The sequence below is a fragment of the Biomphalaria glabrata genome, chromosome 2 (genome assembly GCF_947242115.1).
Source record: "Biomphalaria glabrata chromosome 2, xgBioGlab47.1, whole genome shotgun sequence".
Lineage (NCBI taxonomy): Eukaryota > Metazoa > Mollusca > Gastropoda > Planorbidae > Biomphalaria > Biomphalaria glabrata.
The window spans coordinates 5084357-5101634 of record NC_074712.1 but is presented as its reverse complement, the minus strand read 5'-3'; the positions used below and the strand labels follow the sequence as shown (position 1 = coordinate 5101634).

At 34.4% G+C, this 17278-nt stretch overlaps 1 protein-coding gene across 4 annotated transcripts in view; it reads right to left on the bottom strand.

Moving 5' to 3' along the window:
* Window positions 1-282: 282 nt before the first annotated feature.
* The window catches only part of LOC106053410 (multidrug resistance-associated protein 1-like), a 37238-nt gene continuing 20242 nt past the window's right edge, over window positions 283-17278 (bottom strand). For 3 of the 4 annotated variants that reach the window (XM_056018829.1, XM_013208957.2, XM_056018828.1), the window contains exons 16-33: window positions 17178-17244; window positions 16456-16582; window positions 14849-15025; window positions 14027-14194; window positions 13670-13856; window positions 13496-13577; window positions 12498-12666; window positions 10260-10491; window positions 9106-9250; window positions 8312-8477; window positions 7884-8083; window positions 7006-7129; window positions 5979-6080; window positions 4582-4728; window positions 4305-4463; window positions 3217-3383; window positions 1907-2101; window positions 283-1604 (exon numbers count right to left, since the gene is read on the bottom strand). In XM_056018829.1, the coding sequence (XP_055874804.1) occupies window positions 1493-1604; window positions 1907-2101; window positions 3217-3383; window positions 4305-4463; window positions 4582-4728; window positions 5979-6080; window positions 7006-7129; window positions 7884-8083; window positions 8312-8477; window positions 9106-9250; window positions 10260-10491; window positions 12498-12666; window positions 13496-13577; window positions 13670-13856; window positions 14027-14194; window positions 14849-15025; window positions 16456-16582; window positions 17178-17244 (2726 nt within the window). In that variant the 3' untranslated portion in view covers window positions 283-1492. Of the gene's footprint in view, window positions 1605-1906; window positions 2102-3216; window positions 3384-4304; window positions 4464-4581; window positions 4729-5978; window positions 6081-6150; window positions 6253-7005; window positions 7130-7883; window positions 8084-8311; window positions 8478-9105; window positions 9251-10259; window positions 10492-12497; window positions 12667-13495; window positions 13578-13669; window positions 13857-14026; window positions 14195-14848; window positions 15026-16455; window positions 16583-17177; window positions 17245-17278 lie in introns of all 4 variants that reach the window. The other variant, XM_013208955.2, reaches the window with a different exon arrangement.

Genomic DNA, 17278 nt, shown 5'->3' with positions numbered 1-17278 from the left:
AAATCTGTATAATGCATGTTAACAGTAAAGAAATAAGTAGCAGGAGTATTTGAAAGATGTTGGCACAGATGTTACATGGAGATTTCAACTTTTCAGAGATCAATATTTCGCTACATGGGAGAATTTAAAAATAAATTTGGACATGGATTCGTACAACAAACTTTGGTACTGTCTGGCCAAAGTTTTTTTCAAGTTGTAGGCTTGGCTACTTAGGTTAGACCTAACGTTATTTCAATGTGATGGTTTTGTGTGTCCTGTAGAGAAAACTGAATGAAATCAATATACTTTAATAGCTGCATTTATTTGATCACTGGTAAGAACATTGGGAGCATAAAACATAAGATATATTAAACATTTGTTTTTGTTTAGTGTAAAAGTTATAAAAAAATACATTTTATAAAATAAAAATTTATGAAGCTGATTTACAAAAATATAACATTTTTACACCAACAATTGTAAATCATGTTTTTACAAGTATAATACTGAATAATTATAAATATTTAAATAGACAAGCCATATGAGAGAGAATATAACAGTTAATAGTTAAGTTTTTCTTTGTTAATATCATTACACCAATAGTCTGATTGAGTACAGTACAAGACAGCAGTTCAATAATAAAAGAGGGTTGCATTTCAACTGGTTATTAATGGTTACTGCATATTTACACTTAGATGAATCAACATTTCCAGATAGACTTGATAATGTAAGCAATTAGACTAGCTACATGGGGATGCCATTATTAATCTCTTTACACCAAAAAGAAAAGCCATATCAGAAATGATTAAAAAAAAAAAACAATTTAAAAAATAAAATAATGATTCCATACAGAACAACTTGATATCTGAAGTAAAGAATAAAGTGGCAATCTATCACTCTTCTAATCTACAGTTCATAAATATATTTTCTTAAATACTTTAAGTTGAAAGCAAACAAAGACCCCCAACAAGTCTGTAGATTAGAATAATGGGGCATGTTTATAAAAGTTTTGACACTATTTCTGTGGCAAGGGCTTTGTAACTTTTACAAGTCTGAATATGTATCTTTTTTTTTTAATATACAGTGAAGTTGCTTTTGAAATTTATTAACCAAAGCAAATTAATGATCTAGAGTGACTAAACAGCTAAATAAATGCTCTGTGAAAAGCTGCCAGACTCATGACATCTCTGCAGTGTTCACTATAATAAATAGTTCACCACAGCCTCTTTCTCAGTATACCACACACACAATGTATCACATTATTAGATTTTAAAAAATCCGTCTTTCCATAGGAAGACTTGCTGAAATTCAATGAAGAAAATGGTTTAAAACTTGCATATTCTTCTAAATAACAAAAAGTGATATGTATAGTCAAACCTGACTACTAAGATATATTAATGTTTGCACTCCCTGCACCCTTTGTGAAAGACAATTTGAGAAGATATATGACTGGTTCAACAAAGTCTACATCACATGTACACAGGATCAGCTTTGCAGACTTCTGTGTGAAGACTCACTAAACAATGTTAGACTCTTTAGCCATACTGTAAAACATTCCTTCTTTGTTTTGGAGCAGCTCTGAGGGACTTCCATACTCCATAATTTCTCCATTAGACAGAACCAGAATTCTAAGATAAACAATATGAGGGCAACTATCACAATAGTATCATTTAGACTAAGATACACATAATAAATAGTACACAAATCATATATATATATATAAAATTACTTAATATCAGTGTTTCTCAACCTTGCTATCGCCCAGTTCAAATTTCAGTTTCTCTAAATACAAATTCAAGGCTATTTTCTTGTTAGTATTCTATCCAGCAAATATAAAAATTTCAATTGAGTATTATCCCAGGAACATGTATCCCAGGTTGAGAAACACTGCTCAATATTACAGTAGCATTCTTCAAAGAAAAGGACATACTTGTCGTAATCAATGACAGTCTTAAGGCGGTGAGCCACCGTCAGAACAGTGCAGTCCTTGAAAGCTTCCCTAATGGTATTCTGTAGTAGAAAGTCAGTTTCCAAATCCACAGCAGCTGTTGCTTCATCCAAAATTAATACTTTGGTCTTCCTTAACAGGCTGCGGGCCAGACATACCAGCTGTCTCTGCCCAACACTGTTCAGTATCAGAACAAAAATCATTACACATTGACATTTACATTCTTTCAGCTTCCCCCCCCCCCCCCCTTTATAAACTATGTTTTAAGTTTCCACTAAGAGGCTTCCACTCTTAGCTTTTGGGATGAATGACTAATTATTGAAAATAGATTTTGTATTGATTCTGTTCTTTACAATTGAAACCACATGACAACATAAAAACTTTTTAAAAAAATGCTTTTGTACTAGAGCTCAACTTTCATGCTATAGCATTGTTTGTTTGTTTTACATGTTTCGGATGTTCCTTCAGAGTTGAAGATAATTACTTCCTAGTCCAAACCTCCCGCAGGATGACGGGGGATGGGAGCGGGCAGGGTTTGAACCCGGGACCATCGATGAATCTGAACGACAGTCCAGCGTGCAAACCGCACGACCAGGCAGCCATCCATCCATGCTCAGTGTGTTATGGTCCAATCTCTTTTGTGGACCAATGGGAGGGGGAGGGGAATATCAAACACAACTCAGATGAAATCAGGTTTCAAACTTGAACCCACTAGATAAGTACGCAGTTGATTTCCCCCTCTAAGCCACATTTCATGGCAATAACTTTGAAATTAAACAATTTAATACTTAAAAACAACAACTGAGGTTTGTATGCTGCCTGAAATGTAAAATTTTTTCCAGAAAAGTAGAATCAACCTAAAAAAAGATCTGGTAAAAAAAAAATACATTGCAGACAAAAAACAAAATATTTTGGTCAATATTTAGAGTTGGGGCAACTAGACACACTTGAATTTCTGAAAGTAAATTTCCCCTTTCAGACCTTGCGATCTATAGGGAAGATGATGTTAAGATCATCTTTTTCTTTGGCAAATAGTTAACGAGCAGTGTGTCATTTGGAAACTGCCTTTACTTTTTCCAAACTAAAGTCAGGTACCCATTAGAGTTGTGGACTTAGAGGTGCCCTAAAAATCCTGAAATAAAGAAAAAATCTCAGTCTTCACTGAGATTTGAACTCAGGACCCCCAGCGCTTAAGCACTCAGCCACCGCGCCCCATCATTTACTGGAAGGTGGGAGAATTTCTACTTTATCAATTCGTAACTTAAGGTCTAAAAAATGTAATCAGTGCTTACCTGAGATTCTGACCTCCCTCTTCACATACATACTCCAGCTGGCCAGGTAATTCTCTGACAAAGTCGCTCAGGTGGGCATTCTTAAGAGCCTGCCAAATGGCTTCATCAGAGTGAGTGTCAAATGGATCCAGATTAAACCGCATTGTCCCAGAAAACAAAACTGGATCCTATAGAAAAACAAAATACATTTGAAGTCTGAGCATCTCAGAGTTGTTGCTCCTGAAGACCTGTTGTCATTGTAATGATTACAATTTTTATGTGCCTACAATATAATATGACTAAAATACACTGAAAAAATTTCTATTCTTCTTTTTCTTTTAATGAACTCGTTCAAATTATTTATTCAATAATTCACAATACAGCACTACTTGAGGTATAATCTCTCAAAATCACGGAAATAATAAATTAATTAAATATATACTGATACAACTGAGCTTTTCTATCTTCTTAACTTGAACTTTCACTAATAATTGACTTCAAAAATATAAAGTACTCAAAGACTTATGGACACACAACTCTAGGACAGCTATAACTCAGGAACCCACTACAACTCAAGGACCAGTCACAACTCAGGGATCCACTACAACTCAAGGACCTCAATTTTCACACAATTTATAGCTTTTTAAACTGTCTTTTCTAGAATCCTAGAAACTTCTAGTCTTCTTTGTAATATTAAACTAATTGGACCTTCGCTATCAGCATCAACTAGCTATACTGTTGGCCTTTCGCCTGAGTTATTGTATTTCGTTATTTAAGTGTGACCTTCGTTTGACTTAGCTGAATAATGCACAGCGCAGAAGCACCTAACATATTAATCCCCAGCTGTGACCTACATATTTTGCAATATTCAGTGCAGGCATAACCATTCTCTGCCGGTGGTCGATTTAGATTTTCCCTTGAGCCTACATTGTTTATTAACTTCACTATATAAATTAAACTATTATAATTGAATTATCTTATCATCTGGCCAAAGGGACTTATTAACAGTTTTCTAATTGGTACATTGTCCTTTTATTAATTAAACAGCATCCTTATATCAAAATATAATTAGGGAAGGACTTAATCCCTATACCTTCTGAAACACTTACCTGAGGTAAAATGGTTAGCTTGGACCTCAAGTCATGCAGACCTATGCTGCTGATATCTACATTATCCACAAGAATGCGTCCACCAGCAGATTCGATGAGTCTAAAAAGTGCCAAGGACAATGAAGATTTGCCTGCTCCAGTACGGCCAACAATTCCTATCTGGATACAAATAAATAACAATAATGTATCGCACATAAAACTGGTTTCACTTGTAATGAATAAACAAAAATTTTATACAGAACATTTCAAGAATTATAAAATCACTGAGAATGTTTACCTTCTCTCCTGCCTTGACTGTGAAAGAAACATTCTTCAAGACCAAGTCCAACTGAGCCCGGTACCTAGTACTGTAGTTATCAAACACAATCTGACCGTGGCTAGGCCAGTTAGCTGGTGGTCGGCTGTCTGGATTGATCCAATCAGGCTAATTGTTTTTTTTTAGATGAAAAATAACAGTATGAATATGTATACCATATATAAAAATACCTTTAATATACAGGAGGAAATTATATGCACACATTAAAAACAAATATAAATATATTAATTTTAATATTATCAAGCTAAAAAAAAATTAACTGCAAGCTAGTCCAGAGTTAATTAATCAAATTTCATTTACTAAAAAAAGAAAATTAACTCAAAATTGAAATTATTTTTGTAATTAAAAATATAAAACAGAAATACATGAATTTTCAATATTTCTTTTAGTTACTCCTTAAACTTCTCATATAAAATGATTTAGATGGCATTTGAAATTTTATAAAGAATTTATAAGAAAATATGAAGTTTAAATGTTCAATGATTGCGCTACAAAGATTGGATGACAAAACTTAAGCTCATATAGCCATAACATGTACTTGGCAACTTTTAATCTTGTACTATTATAAACTTATTAAGTTATTTGTAAATTACATTCTGTCAGTCAAAGAAAAACATTTTTTAAACTTCAAATTAGTTGATTACACAAATTTCTTTCCAGATTTCCATAGATTTTTATTTAACATTAATTTAAAAAAAACAACTGACAAGACGAAATAATTAGCAGATGTCTCATAGGATGATTTGTAGCAATGCTTTAACAAAGAAATGCCAAGTCCACTAACGCTCCCCTTTTTTTGAAAATTAGAAATTCATTAAAATAGCAAAAATATTTAAATATTGATGTCTTTATTTATTATGTCATCTTAGTGACCAAACATATAAAATGTCTACTGTATGCACAAGATCCAACCAAAGGTTAAGGTTTCCTTCAAAATACTCCAACATCCATTTTGCATATTTTTCATCTTATAATTAGGCCTATTACTTTGAAATTCAAACAAACATTGAGTAAAAAAAAGGACTCATATAGAGACTCTACAGTCTAAGTTTCATTTCATATTTAAATTTAGTAAGTTCAATCACATTGTATCAAACTAGCTGAAATGAAACAACTTGTTGCATTCAAATGCATTTAAGAGTTACTTAACCTTGTATTGAACTGTTCAAGGGAGTTAAATGACCTAGAAAAAGTAGATAGTATTCTATTGGTGCATTATTTTCGCTAACAAAAGCGTGAAACAAATAGTGACAAAACAAGTGTCTATCTGCAGCTTAGCAACAGCTTGCTTTCACCATCAACCCTGCAAAAGCATTAGCATTAGCGGCAGCAGTGCTTTGATTTGTTTGAAGACAAACCTCCAGCCCAAACTCAGTGTATTCAATTATCCTTTCCAAAGAAACAGAATTAGACTCTAAATCTGTAATGTTTTGAATCATCAGGTTCATGGCAATGGTGATCTAGAGAAAGTGGATAGAAAAAAACATTACATCATAATACAAACAAGCACAAAAGTTCCAAGCCACCAACCTCTCTGTCTAGATTGGAGTATTCTACCATTCGCTCAACAGAAACTGTGTTGGTTTCAAGTTGAGTGGTGTTCTGTACCAGCAGATTCAATGCCACAGTCACCTAGTAAAATGTGTCATGTAACAAAAAAAGTGACATCATCTTTAAATGTCAACAACCTAAATATCAAAAGGTGCCTATTGAATAACAACAAAAAAAGAATGAAGTAATCTGACAAATGAACTGCACAAAAATAGTTGTTGTTTTTTTCTGTTAGTTTTTTTTAAACACCTTTATTTGATGGAACTTTTAAGAGAATTTGGCAAACTCAAATTTTGATGAGAAAACTGTTAGATAGCTAGTTTAGTTAGTTGGGTTGCGTACTTTGTTAGACCGACAGTGAACGTATATTTTATAGTGACGACATAGACTTTGGGTTAGAGATTAGGATAGACGTTTAATTAATCAGTTACCGCTAGATTCTCAAGGGGATAACATCGCTCTATAGTGACAGACTAGACAGTGACCCATTTTGTATTAAACGTTTGTTTGAAATTCACCTTGAGTCAACTTGGTCATTGAGTCTGTGTTCCTGTTTAGTACCTTATCTATATTTGTAACGGTGTGCATGAAGAGCTCGCAGATTGAAAATACATCATACAAGGTATGCACGCAATTAGTTTACATAATCATCTTTAGAAATACTTCAGCTACATCTGACTTACACATGCATCCGTTACAAAACATATTAGTCTTCAAATATTATAAATTTTAGCCTAAAAGCTTTTCATAAATGTAATGAAACAATTAAAAGCTAAAAGAATCGAAATATACAAAGCATTCTTTGCATATACACACAGTTCTAGATTCCCCTACCTGCAATGCATATGTTATAGACAGGCCGACCAAGCTTCCTGTAACATCATCAGAAATCACGGCAAACAATCCAGCAAACAAGACGATCATGTTGCCAAGAATTTCAAGTCTTATTCTTAACCACCTACACAAATAGGAAGCTATAATTTAGTACACATGTACAAAATAAAATGTACAATCAATGGTATTATAAAGCCTATGACTTAACATGTTTGCACTAATACAGCAAGAAATCAAAGATGTATTTATCTTAAATACAGATGTTACTTCATAAAAGAAGGTGCTTATGTCCTACGCGTCTAGCATGTTAATCAATGACTTAAATTCAGCCATGTTACTGGTTTTCTAATGGCACTAGGGAAGAAGAAACATTTGTACAAATTTGTCCTAGCATATGGAATGAAGAATGTGTCTTTATCTTTGTGTCTTTCTGAGTATTTTATTAGATTGTGTTTTTGTATTTAAAGATTATGGTTCAGTGTTTTATGTATAATTGCTACTTTACTTTTGAGTCTTCTCTCCTGAAGGCTTTCTAAATTTAGTGATCTTACTAAAGGTGTTACTCTAGTCGAATGTGAATATTCGTTTGTTATGAATCTCACTGCTCTATGTGGGCCTAGGTTGGGTATACAATTTAAAACAAGGGAAAAGATTGCAAAGCAGGCTCTGGACTGGAACCCATAGAGGGAGAGAAAGGCTTGGAGACCAAAGCAGACGTGGAGAACATTAGTCGAAGGAGAAGCAAAGATGGCAGAATAGGCATAGACCAATGGAGAAGTACTTTTTCTGCCATATGGATTAAGTCAAGAATTGGCATATTATTAAAAGTTTCAAAACCTGAATGCCTGCTTGTTTGTAATAGAACACTAAATACTTACCGAGCAGCAGAACCTGAGGCAAAGAAACATTTATTGTTGACGTCGACCTGATTTTGAGAGTCCTGGAAAAATCGATCGCAAACATTGTAAGCTCTGATACTGCTGGCTCCACTCAGAGTTTCCGAGAAATGAGAAAAGATGGGTGACCTGGTTGTGGACTCCAGGCGTCTGAACTGACGCGATGAAGGAATGTAAAATTTCTGCAATAAGGAATTAGAAAATTAGGTTAAATAAATGACAGCACTTGCCAACTTTTTGAAAAAAAAGTTCTTTAAAGACCTTTTCAAAACCATTTAATAAAAAGATTTGGGTCTAAAAAAATGGAAGTGTAAAAATATACTTATTAAATTTGTTTTATTAGAAACTATTATTTTAGACACAATTGTTCACATTAGTAATAGACAATTTTATACATTAAAAAGTCTTACTTGGAACAAGACATAAATGACAAAGATTGGAGCGACAACAGCCAAGAAGATTGGAGTGGTGTAAGAAATGACAATGACAATTCCCAAAATGGATGAAAACGTTTGTAAGACCATCCTGAGCTGGCGAGATAAGTTGCTGTCGAGTACATCCACATCTCGAGAAAACCTGCAAAGCATCAATGATATAAATACAATATACAAAGAGTGGCACACAAAAAAGAGAGACTGAATATATTTCATGTATCTACAAATTTGTATTTCTCTAGCCAGAGGGAAGGTGGCAAGTTTGTTGATTTTTCTTTATACAACTTTTAGAATTCTTTCTTATTTTTTTTTCTCTTCTTTCTTTTGACTTCTGCTACTTTCAAGAGTCATCTTTTTAACTCCATATTTTAAATACATCAAAAAAACAACAACAACCAAACAATGAAATAAGATTTGAGATTTATTTTTGTAAAGAAAACTACAAGTAGAAACAACACAAAGGATGTAAAAAAAGAAAGGTTGATACTATATATATTTAGAAAGTAAGCCATTTTATTAAATACATCAACAAAACAGGAAATTCCTAAAAAAAAAATATAAAAAATCTGGTCAATGGAATCATGGAGATGCATATCTGCAATACAATCAATGAAAAAGGAATTGTTTTGAAAAACAGCCTGTAGGTCAAGTAAAGACTGGCAGAGATAGAAGCAGCCCACTTAACACAGAAGTGAACTTACTACAGCAAATCTATTATAATGTTAGCATGTATTAGTATCTAGAACTTCACTAAAATCTCAAGAAGTTACCTGTTTAGAATTCTTCCTAGTGGTGTTGTATCAAAGAAAGACATGGGCTGATGCAGGATTGTGTCTAGCATGGAGTTATGGAGGCGACGAGAGGCATTGACGAATTGAACATAAATGAGCAAAATAAATCCAGCATTAGTAATAACTGTAAAAAACAAAAAGAAAAAAGAAATGTATTATGTATGCATTAGAAACTATCAGAAAGCGCGGTGGCTGAGTGCTAAAGCGCTTGGATACCAAATCGAGGGTCCCGTTGAAGACTGAGATTTTTAATTTCAGGATCTTTGGGAACCTCAGAGTCCACCCAGCTCTAATGGGTACCTGCCATTAGTTGGGGAAAAGTAAAGGCGGTTGGTCCTTGTGCTTACCACATTACACCCTTGTTAACCGTTGGCCACAGAAACAGATGACATTAACATCATCAGCCCTATAGACCACAAGGTCTGAAAGGGAAACTTTACTACTTTTACTTTTATTAGCAATTATTGGACTGTTTGATTAAAACTAATAGATTATTTCATTAACAGTTTAAGAAACAATTGGTTGATCTAACTATTATTCATTTCATTAAAAAGTATTTAACAGTTTAGTTATTCAAGTTTTTTTGTTGTTTTTTGAAGATCGATGAAACTTCATCCAATGTTGGTTGTATAATGTTTTACATGTTTTAGGTCTTGGTTCAGAGTTGAAGATAATCTACGTACTAGTCCAAACTGCATGGTCATGCACTGGACTGTCGTTTGGTTGTCTTGATGGTCCAGGGTTCATAACCTGCCCGCTGCCATCCCCTATTGTCCTGTAGGAGGTATGGATTTGGAAATAAATTATCTTCAACTCTGAAAGAACATCCGAAACATGTCAAACATTTTACAAACATTTTTTACAACATCCTACAGGATGACAGGGGATGGCAGCAGGCAGTTTAGAAGCCCGGGACCATCTAGATGAAAGACATTCCAGGCAGCCATCCAGATCCAAAGTGATGTTCAACTAAGTTTTAATATATATAGAATTAAGTCTCAATTTAAAATGTTTTAGGAAGCATTTCCATTTTTAAAAGCTAATTAAACTACTTTCAAATGTTTGAACATGGCATTAAAAAAGGTTTAAACAATTTTCTGGTTAATTCTCAACTGAGAGTTACAAACACTTACCTTGTGCTAAAGTCATGGCTGAGTATATACCCAGGTAATAGTAAGTCTTGGAAGTGTAATCTTCAGTTCCAATATTGCTGTCATTTCTAAGGAAAGGATCATCTGTCCAGTCAGACAGCCAAATACCTGTCCAAATATTGAAGCCATTGTAGAGAATCAAAGTGACAGGCACCATGGCTGCTGAGATGTAGCCAAAGGCTTTCAAGAGAGTGACAAACACAGCCATCCTCACCTGAAAATTGTCAAGAGATCTGAAAATTATAAACATTTTAAAATACATAACACACAAAGTAATGAGATACTCTGAGATGACAAATACTTTTCTTTAGGGAACAGTACCAGGGAAAAGTGGATGCAGGCAAAGGAAGCGATGGTATGAGAAAATTAAGGAATGGGTGGGCCTGTGTATGGAATAGATTCTAATTCTTGCAAAAGACAGAGAAGAATGTAAAGAAAAAGTTGACAGATCAGGTGTGGTGCCCAAGGGGCTATGCTCCACTGGGAGTCTAAAGGATTAAGTCAAGTGTGGTGCCAAGGGGCTGTGCTCCACTGGGAGTCTAAAGGATTAAGTCAAGTGTGGTGCCCAAGGGGCTACGCTCTACTGGGAGTCTAAAGGATTAAGTCAAGAGTGGTGCCCAAAAGGTCCATAAGACTAAGGTGCAGATGAAACTGATTTACGGACAACGAAACAAACAAAAAAAATAAAAAGATTTGTTAAATCTCTGATGGTATTCAAATCTTGCACTGAGGCGAGAGAATAGCCCAAACATTTGTAGCACACTTTAAGCAGAAACACATTACTCCAAAATTTTAGAATAGTACAGTACTATATATTGAGAAAAAAAAAGACCATAAAATTCAATTGTTTGCACTCATCTGTTTCAGCCTGTAACCTATTATAAATATTTGTATATTATAAATTTTTCCCTATACATTATTAATACTGAAACAAGAAAAGTCGAAAAAAGAACAAAAAGCTCTCTAGAAAGTGGAGACTGATTTCAGTCATTTGTTTACAACATGCACTCATCTATCAATCAAGCAATCAAACTTTGCACAAGATATGTGACTTAATGGTGGCTTCGTGGTAACGCGCTTGGCTTCCGAAACCAAGAAGTCCCAAGTTCAAATTTCGCTGATGACTGGGATTTTTAATTTCAGGATTATAAGAACGCCCCTGATGTCATGCACATCTTGCATGATGTTTCCTTTTGTGCACAATAATTTACTTTAGTTTCTAAGGACGCACTTTTTGTTGATGTCATTAGCTTCCTTGCTTCTGTTGTGGCTGTACTGGTGGCAGATCTTTGGTTGGAGTTGGTTTTCTTTGGTGTTTTCTTCCCCAGTATTGGGTAAGTCTGTTTATTTTACTTTATTCTTCGTGGTGTAGCTCTAAATTTGTTAGTCCTATGATCTTGTGAATCTTGTGATCTCAAGGAATGCTTATTTTTCTTGTTTAGGGATGCAGGTTTGGGACTCTGTTAGAGTCAAGCCTGATTGTATGGTTGTATGGGTTGGTTCTTGCCTCCATGGCTTTAGGTTGTGAGCTTCGAGTTGTGACACTGAGACTAAGGTGTGCTATGTTATTTTGAATAAGTTGCTTGTTTGTATTAGACCATGTATAATACTAGTTACCAAACCCGTATTCATCTTTCATGTCATGTTACATTATTTATTCATTAAATTGTTGCATTTACATTCTTGTTGTTGAACTGATATAAGTTAACTCATCATTAATATTAATATTGTTCATGTTGAACAATTTGTTGTTCAGTTGATTGACATGTATTCGATGTTCATTAAGGCATAGTTTAAATTGCCATTACTCTTTGCATTGGTTTCTACTGTTAAGGTGGGGGAACCTGGGAGTTCAAGGAACTTATGTATACCCCTAAATCAATGAGCGGGAACACCCACCATGACACCTGAGTCCACCCAACTCAAATGGGTAACTGACTTTAGGCAGTTTGTCATTGACCTGGCCACATGACAACCTGCTCGTTAAACGTTGACCATAGAAACAGATGACCCTTTCATCATCTGCCCCATAAATTGAAAGTTCTGAAAAGGGTATTTAAATGAGGTAATAACAGCCACTAGTCTTAAAGGTTTGTATTACTGGCCATTGAATACAAGAAATGTAAGGGTTGAACCAGCAGTCTTTAGATAAAATTAATCAAGAGGAACATTTACAAGCTATGAGATAAAAATGTCGCTTAAACAAACAACACCGCCGACCTTTCCTTTCTCAGTTCTCTCCTCCTCAATCAGCTGATGGCCACCTCTTGCTCCACCAGCATTGGGTTTCTTCACAAGATTGCTTTCTGTGCCAGATCGAACAGAACTTTGAGTTAACTTCATAGAAGTACTTCTGGAAATCTGTCGCTCTTTTTGCTCTGACATAGATCTACAAAAAATAATATGAAAATGGTCTATTAAATCATCTCTCTCTGTATCTCTGTTTATATATACATAGCTGGTAAAACTTCCCATCAAAGGCCCCTATAGTTTTTCCGCCCTCATTTTTTTTTTAACAAATGACTCTCCAATTGAATCATTTTAACAGGATAATAATAAGCAAAGCATAAGTTTTTAAAAATATATTAATATCTAAAGATAAAATGCCATGCCAAAATAATAATTTAGATCTATAAAACATTACAAATGAAAAAAAAATTGTGTCAGCAAAAATATATAAATATGACCCATATATAGGCCTATATAGGCATTTATAGGAAACCATACATTTGTTTAGCCTCAAAAACAAAAACAAAAAAAAAAAATAAAGATTAATTCATTCTCATATTTTTTTTTATAGCCTTTTACAATATTTTATTTTACATAATATAGATCCAGAGTTTTCAAGTTATTTGAGAATGACTAGATCTATCACGAACTATTACATGATACTACAGACACTGTCAAGCCGGTAGTAACCTTCTGAACTGATTACCTTAGCAATGGTCAGCGCGGCGCTGCCACTTGCGTAACATTCTTCAATATGGGCCTTCAATGGGAAGTTTTACCCAAAAATAGATTGTGATTCAAAGATTTTTGGTGTATCAATGTTTTAATGTCATTTTTAAGATGTTACTTTGAATATGGATTGAACTTTAAAGTTTTGCTTGTGTTGCACTGCGACATGTAATACAAGATACCTTCAAACTTAATATCAATAAATTCTAGATAACTTCCAGATGAATATTAATAAGTTCCATATAGACAAGGTTCCATACCTTCTAAGTCGAACAGACGTATGTTCTTCATCTGAAGTTACAGCTGAAACTTGTTCTATCATTTGTTCTTTTAACTTCTGAACTGTTAGGAACAAAGGTGGAGGTTAAAATTCTCAAAGCTACTAGGAAGAAAAAAAAAAGTTTCTCGGTCATGTTTAGGAAACAGTATCTTACCCTCTGGGTCATTTAGCTCTTCATCCTCATGTTCCATTAAGTAAGTCCTAACAAAGTTGGCAAATGGCCCATCATGACTCATTAACTCTTGGTAGGTCCCAGACTCCGTTATCTGCCCTTGATCCATGACTATGATTGAGTCCACCAATGGCAACCAATGAATGCCATGAGTCACGAGAATTCTTGTCTAGGGAAAAGTGGGTAGAAAGTAAAATTAATAAAAACAGAAGCTCAGGCAACATTATGTCATTTACATAATAAAATACTTTGATTTTATTATTTTTTTTTAAAAGTGCGTTCTAACAAAAACATCAGTATAACATAACTTCTTATCATAACAGTAAAAACATAACTTACTTTTTTTCGGATCACTCCTTTAGGGCCGAGAACTTTTTCAAAAATGTGTTTCCCAACGTGAGCATCCACGGCACTGAGCGGATCGTCTAACAAGTAAATATCTGCCTTATGGTAAACAGCTCGAGCGAGACTAATTCTTTGCTTCTGACCCCCTGACAAATTAATGCCCTAAAGAAAAAAATAATTTTTTGTTTAGCTTATAGGTGAAAAAGTATAAATTCTATCTATAATTATTGCAAGGATGTTATGTTCAATAGGAACTATGAATTAAAAAAAAAATTCCCTTTCAGAACGTGAGATCTATGGAGCAGACGTAAAGATGGTTAATGTAGCCAGCACAAAGACATTTCCTTTCCCCAATAAATGTCAGTTTCCCATTAGTATTAAGTGGACTCAAAGGAATCTAAAAAAAATCCTGAAATCCTGAATTCAAAATCCCAGCCTTCACCAGGTTTGAACTTGAGAGCTCAATGCTTTAGAAATTAGTTACAATGGCCATCCAATTAGTTACCATGGCCAGCCAATTAGTTACCATGGCCAGCCAATTAATTACCATGGCAAGCTAATTAGTTACCATGGCCAATATTGGACAGTACTATATATATTTAAAAGCTCTGTAGAGTTGGAAATGAATACATGGATTTAGATAAGCTTCTGAAAAACACGCTACAAATAGTTGATACTTAATCTGGTTTAAACTGTGCATTGTTCTACTGATGGGAGCAAACATATAAAATTGCCCACTAACACATTACCTACATGCTGAATGTCTAATATTAAACATGCGCAATATAAAAATATACAAAAACATTGATTAATTACTTTTTCTCCAATTTCTGTTAATTCTCCACCAGGTAAAAGTTCAATATCTGGTTCAAGGGCACAAGCATGAATAACTTTTTGGTAATATTTCTTATCCATTGGTTTCTCAAAAAGTACATTGGCTCTGAGGGTCATGTTCTGAATCCAGGCTTGTTGGGGGACATAAGCAATTGATCCCTGGAAGAGAAGAAACAAAATTATTAATTAAATTATAGGTTGAAAAAAATATATAGGTCGCTACTTGGTTTGCATGACCATTGTGAAACTCTGCATCAATCCTTAATTTTCAGGATTGAAGACATTGTGATCTTGTCCAAGACACAGGAACAACTGAGATCCCAGCGGCAAGGTTGAGAGAGATTAGGAATCATGACGCATGGGTAACAGTGATTGATTGATTTTGATTTTAGGCACATCGGCACAATTTAGGCCATGTTGTGCCGCATGGGTAACACATGATTCCTTTATTTAAGTATGGACACATCAAAGCATTCATGGCAAATCCTTTGTCTCTTGAGACAGAAGTAGCCAAATACATTTAGTATCAATGTAGGATATTAAATTAGATAATAGTATAATGCACTTCCCCCACCTAAGACTACGTTAGAAAACTTAAGTTGAAATAATCTAACTCACATGTAAACAAGAGAGCATTAAAAGAAATTTCTAGAAATCAAATAAGAACATAAAACTAAAATGTTATTTAACCTTGGTTAGGCCAATAATACAATATGCATCCTCCGTTTGGGACCCCTCAACTCAAGAAAACATTAAGAAACTGGAACAAACACAAAATAGAGCAGTGAGACTCATAACTAACAAATATTCACATTTGACTAGAGTAACACCATTAGTAAAATCACTAAATTTAGAAAGCCTTCAGGATAGAAGACTCAAAAGTAAACTACCAATTATACATAAAACACTGAACCATAATCTTCAAATACAAAAACAAAATTTAATAAAATACTCTGAAAGACACAAAGATAACGGCACATTCCTCGTCCCATATGCTAGGACAAATTTGTACAAATACTCCTTCTTCCCTAGTGCTATTAGAGCATGGAATGGGTTGCCTGAGCTAGCTAGGAAAACCAGTGACTTGGCAGAATTTAAGTCATTGGTTAATATGCATGACTAAATGCATGACGCATAGGATGTAATCATCTTCTTTTTTGAAGTAACGTCTGTATTATATAAGAAGAAGATAAGAACAGCAAATAATCTTTCCTCTATGTTTCAAAGGTTTATTTGTTGCTAGAAGTGGAGATAAGCAAGCCACTACGTAATAAGTTTTTAATGGCACAATGTCTCTGACAACCAGTTCAATTCCTGGCCGTCACATGGGGCTCGTATTTAGGGTCCAGGGAGAACAGAAAAGAGTGATACACCCTGGCAGAACCTGCGATGTTGCTAATCCAAATTGTATGGAACTTGCCCTTCCTTGAGGACACATCTGGGGCAATGAGAGGGGAGACTACTGTGATGACATCGTTCCAAGCATCATTAATGCCAAATTTTTCCTCTAATTTCTATGAGAAGATCCATAGTGGATTTGCCAATGAAAAATGCTATAGATGTTTCAAACGTTAAATAATCAGACTTACCTGTACACTACACAGGCCTTCATCTGTTTCCATCTCTCCAAGAAATGCTGATAACAAAGATGACTTCCCTACTCCTACCTGGCCAACTACAGCGACCAGTTGGCCTTGCGGAATTTTGACTGATATACTGTTAAAAATAATTATCAATATATTGTTTCACTGTAAAATTTTTTTTCAATTTTCCAGTAGTGTATGATTATCAAAATTAATTTCAAGCTTTGGAGTTAACACCAATGTATATAATATTCAGTCAATCCTCATAAGAGCAAATTCCATGAGACAGACCAAGACCAACTATCATAGTAGGCCTGAACACAGACCAGTGATGTGGCAGCTATCTATTGGTCTCCACTGCCCATATGTTGCCATGTCGCAGGTTAGTGTTGAGGACTAGTACAACGATTGATCTTGGACAGACTCCCTTGCAGTGTACATCTGATCATTTCCATCTTCTGGGCAGTCAAATTTTACTGAGACTATGTATAGCTTCTTTCATAAAGTTTGAATGCATGAGCTAAAGTGTATTATACCAATGTGCGCTATAGATGGTTAATTTGTATATTGCAAGCAAGGTTGACAACATAAAGGATTTTGAAAATAACTTTTTCAGTGATCACAGTTTCAAATCAGTCTAATATCTGATTTATAAAAAAATGTAATTGTCAAATGAAAGAAATTAGATGATAAAAGTCACTGACTTCATAATTTTTGACTATACTTACTTTTTTAAAACTGGTGGCATTGATCTGTCCCAGCTGTAAGTGCAATTCTTCATCACAATGGGAAATTCTTAAGTAGCAGGCAAAAAAAAAAAAAATACTAA